This window comes from Orycteropus afer, unplaced genomic scaffold (assembly GCF_000298275.1).
Source record: "Orycteropus afer afer isolate SDZICR_OR568_19922 unplaced genomic scaffold, OryAfe1.0 scaffold00174, whole genome shotgun sequence".
In the NCBI taxonomy this organism is placed as follows: Eukaryota; Metazoa; Chordata; class Mammalia; order Tubulidentata; family Orycteropodidae; genus Orycteropus; species Orycteropus afer.
The window spans coordinates 3,876,208-3,882,760 of NW_006921761.1; the positions used below are offsets into that span (position 1 = coordinate 3,876,208).

A 6,553-nucleotide genomic window follows, 5' to 3' on the forward strand; every position below is an offset into this window, starting at 1 on the left:
ACAAGGTACCGCCAAGAGGGGCCTCCCCGGCCTGTTCAGCAGCCCACTGCGCATCCACTCCAGACCTCCCTAACCCGTTCTTCTGGGACCCTGAAGTACAGTATGTAATTATCACGTCCACTGTCAAATCCATTCCCTGAACGCTGGCCTCACACCCCAACTCCTACATTAACTTCTGTGGCACAAAAACCAAGCTAAGTGGTCACGCCTTAGACTGTTCTAACAGGAGAATCACAGAGTTGCTCGGGGTGCTCTCACGTTGGAGGCACAGGTGAGGGTGAAGGTTCCTCTGGCAGAAGTGCCAAGCATTCCTCTATAGCCTCCCTCTGCCCCTGACTTCCACTGTCTTCCCTCCATTTATCTTCCATCCTTGAGGAGTTCTTCCAACCTCATGATTTCCACTTTTCCCTTTGCCGACATCTCCCCCAAATCTCTCTTCAGTCCTGGTAACACCTATGTCAGATTCTGATGGAGCACCTCACTTTGCCTGGGTGTGAACTCCTATCCCCATTGCTAATCATCTTAACATCTCCAGCTCAGGGTGAGCAGAGTCTGCCGGCCATTCAGCCTCCTGTGCGGAGCCGGGCATCGTCCTGAGTCTGTCTTCGCTCCTATTCGCTCTCGGGCAGTGAAATCCCCAACCCGTGCTGAGTCTACCTTGAGGATGTTCTGGAATCCATTCATTTCCTTCCGGCAGCACCGTTACTCACTTACATCTCTTAACCACCATCTCTAACTGAGGTTACGACGAGTGCTTCTGGACTGGTCACTCTTCCTCCAAATCAGTCTGTAGACTGTCATCAGAGGAAGTGGCCTTTCTACATCATAAATCTAATAATGTGCCTCCCTGGCTTAAAACACTTCAGTGACTCCCAACTGCCTCAGGACAGCATCCAAAAGCCCATCAAAGCTTAGAAACACCCAGTGGATTTGTGACTGGCATCTCCGTGGAAGCCGACTACCCCATCTTTCTCCCATGGAGCAGCTGGTGGGTTTGAACCGCCAATCTCTTGGTTAGCAGCTGAGTGCCTAACCACTGTGCCACAGGACTCCTTAAAACAGAAGCACCTGCTCCGTGCCCAGCAAGGCTGACCCTGCACAGGAAGCCCTCACTGGATCTGAAGGCTGTCGCTGCTGTAATCCCAGCCCCCAAGCTCCTCTGCAACTGGGCTCTGCTTCCTCCGCAGCCTCACCTCTCACCCTGTCTTCCTCGCACTCCAGAGTGCTAGCCACACACAACAGCTGTCAGTTCCCACGGCTGACAGCTCTCTCTCGGGACCCAGGCCCTCACCAGTGCTGCACCCTCTGCCTGAAATGCTGCATGTCCTCATCTTCTGCCACCATCACCCCCCTCTCCCACTGGCTACGTCCTGTCATCCTTCAGGTTTCAGCCTGCACATCACCTCTTCCTGGAAGTCTTCCCTGGTCTTCTGCGCCTCGGTGACATGTCTCTCCTGTTTCCTGTCACAGCACCCTTATGGTATTCCTTCTGTAGCATTTAGAACCTTGTACCCTAACTGCCAATTTATAAGTCCGTGTCATGCTGGTCAGCGAACCCCTCAAGGCCTGGACTACGCCTTAGTCATCTCTGTGGGGCTCCAAGAGTTAGCACAGAGCTGCGCTTAAAGGACACGATGCTCACTGACGAAGGGGTGGGGCTTCGCAGTAAAGCACCAGAAGGGAACTCGATCAGATGGCAAACCACTGTCGTTACACAGGTGTGTGTACTTGTCAAGACTCATCACGCTGTCCTCTTTGAGTGCTTCTGTTTTAATGAACGTTGGTTACACTTCAATAAAGTTGATTTTAAAAAATAATGTTTGGTGAATGATAGTGTTACGACTGAACTGGGTCCCAAAAAATCTGTGTTGTAAACCCTAACCTGTATGGCTGCAGTTCTAATCCCATCTGGGAATGGGCTGTCCACGTTATGTTAATGAGGCAAGATTAACGGAGGGTGGACCTCGAGCCCCTCTCTCTTTTGAGATAGGAGATTACCAAGCAGCAGAGATGGGAGACGAGGTGCCCGGGTACATGAAGACCGCCCAGGAGCACGAGCTCAGAAGAGTCCAGGGACCTTCCTCCAGAGCCGACAGAGGGAGAACTTCCCCTGAGCCGGTACCCTGAGGTCAAACTTCTGGCCTCCTGAACTGTGAGGAAACCGATTTGTCTGTGAAAGCCTCCCCCTTGTGGTACTTCTGTCATAGCAGCATGAGAGAACTAAGAGTATTTTCAATGTTCCTCTCTCAAACAGACGTGACCCTGGCCTCTTATCATCTGCTGTGTTGTTTTTGTTGTTAGGTGACTTCAAATTGTCTCTGACTCACAGCGACCTTATGCATAGCAGAACAAAACACTGCCTGGTCCCACATCAGCTCCACGGTCCCTGCTATACCTGAGCCCATCGCTGCAGCCACTGCGCCAATCCCTGTTGTTGAGGACCCTCCCCTTTTTCGCTGACCCTCCACTTTACCAAACATGACATCCTTCTCCAGGGAATGGTCCCTTCCGACAACATGACCGAAGCAGCTGAGACGAAGTCTGGCCATTCTCGCCTCCAAGGCCATCCCAGCTGCACTTCTTCCAGGACAGATGTTAATGCTTTTAGCAGACCATGGTACTTTCAGCATTCTTTGCCAGCACCACAACTCAGAAGTATCAACTCTTCCTCGGTCTTCCTTATTCATTGTCCAGCTCTCACATGCACGTGAGGCGACTAAACATACCATGCTTGTGTTGGGCGCACCTTAGTCTTCGAGGAGACATATTCACTCCTCAGCACTTCAAAGAGGCCTTCTGCAGCTGATTTGCCCAGTGCTACACGTCATCTGATGTCCTGACTGCTGCTTCCATTGGTGTCGATTGTAGAACCAAGTCACATGAAGTCTCTGACAACTTCAATCTTTTCTCCATCTATTGTGATGCTGCTTATTGGTCCAGTTGTGAGGGTGTTTGTTTTCTTCATATTGAGGTGTAACCCGTACTGCAGACTGTAGTCTTCAATCTTCATCAGCAAGTGCTTCAAGTCGTCCTCACTTCCAGTGAGCAAAGCTGTGTTGTCAGTGTACTGCAGGTTGTTAACGAGTCTTCCTCCAATCCTGATGCCATGTTGATGATCTTACCATTTAGGTCCCCAAACTCTTCACTCTTTCCTGCCCTCCAAATTCCAACAATCACTAAGTCCTTTTAGAACTTCATTTCCGTGTCTGCCAAAGCCCATTCTTCTCTTTCCATCTTTCTGCCCTATCCCAGCCCCACTCTATGTTATTACAACAGCCCCTCATCCTCTGTTCCAGCTGCCTCCATTTTCCACTGAGGTCCGATCTTACTTAAATATTACACTGTTCATACGAGGCCTCTGCTCAAGTGCCTATGACAGCTTCCCACTGTCCTTAATAACTTACTCAGGGCTGAGTCAGCACCAGGCCGGGTTCTGAGTTCGTTCTGCGTATCATTTACTTTATCAGCTCAGTAAAGTAGAGCTGTCAGCATTTCCTTTTACAGATGGGAAAATGGGAGCTCACATAATCTGAGTCATTAAGTCCAAGGTCACACAGCTAAGTAGGTTGTGGTACTGCGATTCGACGCCTGGCCACCATGGCTCCTTCTCCAATGGCAGGAGTCTCCGACACATCTGTATTTGTTGTCAACGTTGGCAGAATTCCTTTTCACGAGCAGTCTCATCCGGAACCCGATGGGAGACAAACACAGCGAGACGGGAGGCCTGGAGCACGGCCCTGGGTTTCCTTCTGAAACAGCTGAAGACCTCGGCTCCACCGCACACACCAGTCTTGAGAGTTGATTCATTCTTCACAGGTATTTATCTCACTGGAGCGGGAGTTCTTCCAGAATTGGAAGCACACGCCCCTTCAGGTTCACTGAGTGCTGCCTGGGGGAGAGGGACAGGTGACCTCCTCATCGGGCTGATTCAGAGTGGCCAGGAGGCAGCCACTTCTCTGGGACCAAACTGTTGACTGTGCACGAAGAACCCGTTGCTATCTCACACTTTACCCAGCTCTTTAAGGTCCCTTTCAATTTCAAGTCTCACCAATTCTAAACCTCAAGAGTCCCAGGGTTTGAGGGTTACAGATGTATCCCTGCCACTCTGCCCAAATAACAGGTCCAGGCTGCTCTGTCCCTGACTCAGGCTATGCCCCTCCCTCTAGATCCACTCTCACAGACTGAGAAGATACGCTGATACAAAGACAGCGGAAATGCAGCTAACCAGATAAGCCAGGTGAGGACCGCTGGGAGGATGTGATACGGCAGGGAGCTTGGACCAAGTGGGAAATGATTAATGAGGAAGCTGAATGGATGAGATGAACAGTCATTTGTCTGTGGCCTTGCTCTACAAGAAGGTGGGGAAGAAGCACCCTTCTGGCTCTACCCACCACTCCAGAGCCGCTTCCAAGGAAACCCAGACCCCGCAGTCCCCAGGGTGAGGAAATAACTTAATCTATGTCTTAGAATTCCTTGGTTCTTTAGACCTATAAAGAGAAGTTATGCAAGACCACTGTTCTGGGAGCAGGCCACTTGAGTGCACCCAGTATGGGAGTGGATCATCTGGGCTTTCCAAGCCTTGAGCAGACCCCCACTCAAAGCTGGGGGAAGGAGCCTACATCCACACAGCCATTTTCATTATTCTTGGTGAAGCTTTTCCCACCCAAGGCCTCCTAAGGCCTCCCTCCCACCATGCGTAGAATCCCTCTGGTTTCTCACTGTACCACTCATCCAGAACTGAGAGTTTTCTGGGAGAAGAAAGGGACAGGAACTGAGGTGCTTGGGCTGGGGCTTAGCAGGCCACTGACTTGAACAGACCCTCACCCTCTAGTGCATATTTCATGTCTTGGGCGAACAGTTGCCACATCACTTCTGCGCTGACTTTTCCCACGTTCAATTCCTGAGGAAACCTGGAGGTCAGAAGAAGCCATAGTCAGAGAACAAGGCAAGAGCCATTTGATTCACCTGATTCCAAGGCTGAAGGGCCTAGTTCTTAGAGGTCAGACTAAGGAGAGAAACCTGGAGAACAGGGTTTGGCTCAGTCTGGAGAAGAGGGACCAGGGCTAGTGGAAGGACAAGCAGGAAGACAGAGGTTCCCCTCAGACAAGCTGGGCCCAGAGGAGACAGTCAGAAAGTGGGGAACTGAGGCCCAGGGCAGAAGGGCTGAAGCTGAAAGGAGGACCAGGCTAACCAGGCTGCAGGAGGAGGGCAGAGGGGCCAGGAGAAGGCCCACGGAGGCACAGCGGACAGACACATACACGCACGGTCTCTGGGTCCCCTGGGCTCCTAAGGCAGCCATCGTCCCAGAGGCCTCTCACTCCAGAGGCTGGCTCATGCTGGGGGGCCCCCCCATTATGTGCCACACTCGTCTTCAGAAACAGTTACCCAGACAGATACAAGGGACAGAGGGACAGACGGACGGACAGGAGGAAGATGTAGCACTGCAAACACACAGAGATAGGAAAGAAAGAGGCTGTTAGACACAGGACAGACCAAGCACCAACCAACAGGAGCAAGCGGGCTAATACTCACTGGTTAAGAACAGCTGTGTAGGAATTCTTATCCTCCTCTATGATCGACACAATGAGGGTGATGAGTTTGGGCCAGAAATCCAGGTTCCGAATGCTGGGCCCTTGCTCCTCTGGAGGAAGCTCCTGCTTCTGGTTTCCAAGGAGACAGAGAGTTTAGGGCCCGAGCAGGATGTGGGGGATGTCTTCAGTCTGCCTCCTTCTCTTCCCCTCTCCACACCCGCCTCTAAAACAGGGACCCTTTCTCCCCTAGAACTTGTCTTCCACAAGACTTCCTCTGTTCTTCAAAAGGGTGGCCGCTGGGAGGTCCCTGGACACAATGAGTCCATCCCCGAGAACTTCACTCCCCAGATTCAGGGTACTGCTCTGATAATTCAGTCAGGAGACACCAAAGTAAGCCCTACTCCTTACTCTCAGTTGCTATGGGTGCAGTGACTCCCTGGCTGACATGAGTGGCCCCTCCAGGCTCACTGTGAGTAACTCTAATTCTAGGTGACCTCAATGGTGGCCCTGCTCCCTGCTCGTGCCACAGATTCACATCTCAGCTCTGATGTGCTCTTTCCAAGTTTGACAGGAGCCACTGAACAGAGCAAGCATGCAGGCTGGCCTGATCTTCCCTTGAAAGAAGAGCTGCATTTAGGAAGCTATTTGTCTAGCTGGATAAGAGAAGGCCTTGTGAACGAAATGGTGGCCCTGAGGAACGGAGCAGCAACTCTACTTGGCCCTAGACGAACAAGGAGGGGTCACGGGGATGGACACCATCTCCCACTGGGACAAAGGAAAAAGAGAAAAGGCACAGGTGGACCTGCCCTGAAGGACAGGGAGAGGACTCTGCTGTGAGATGCCGGAGCTCTTCCAAAAGTCCCTCTGTCTCTAAAGAGCCCACATTACCGGGAAGTGACTAGAAGCCTGGATGGAATCTACATCCAGCTTCTTTACCTCTTTATCATCAGGCAAATGCATCTCTCTGCCTTCTGCTTTTTCTGCCACTATCCTGGCTTAAAGGAGCTCTGGTAGCATAGTGG

At 51.6% G+C, this 6,553-nt stretch overlaps 1 protein-coding gene across 1 annotated transcript in view; it reads right to left on the reverse strand.

Annotated features, from left to right (window-relative positions):
• UNC13B (unc-13 homolog B) overlaps positions 1-6,553 on the reverse strand; it is a 184,792-nt gene that overhangs the window by 10,172 nt on the left and 168,067 nt on the right. Inside the window, exons 25-26 of the mRNA XM_007947023.1 lie at positions 5,533-5,657; positions 4,825-4,910 (exon numbers count right to left, since the gene is read on the reverse strand). Coding sequence (XP_007945214.1) covers positions 4,825-4,910; positions 5,533-5,657 — 211 coding nt within the window. The remainder of the gene's footprint in view (positions 1-4,824; positions 4,911-5,532; positions 5,658-6,553) is intronic.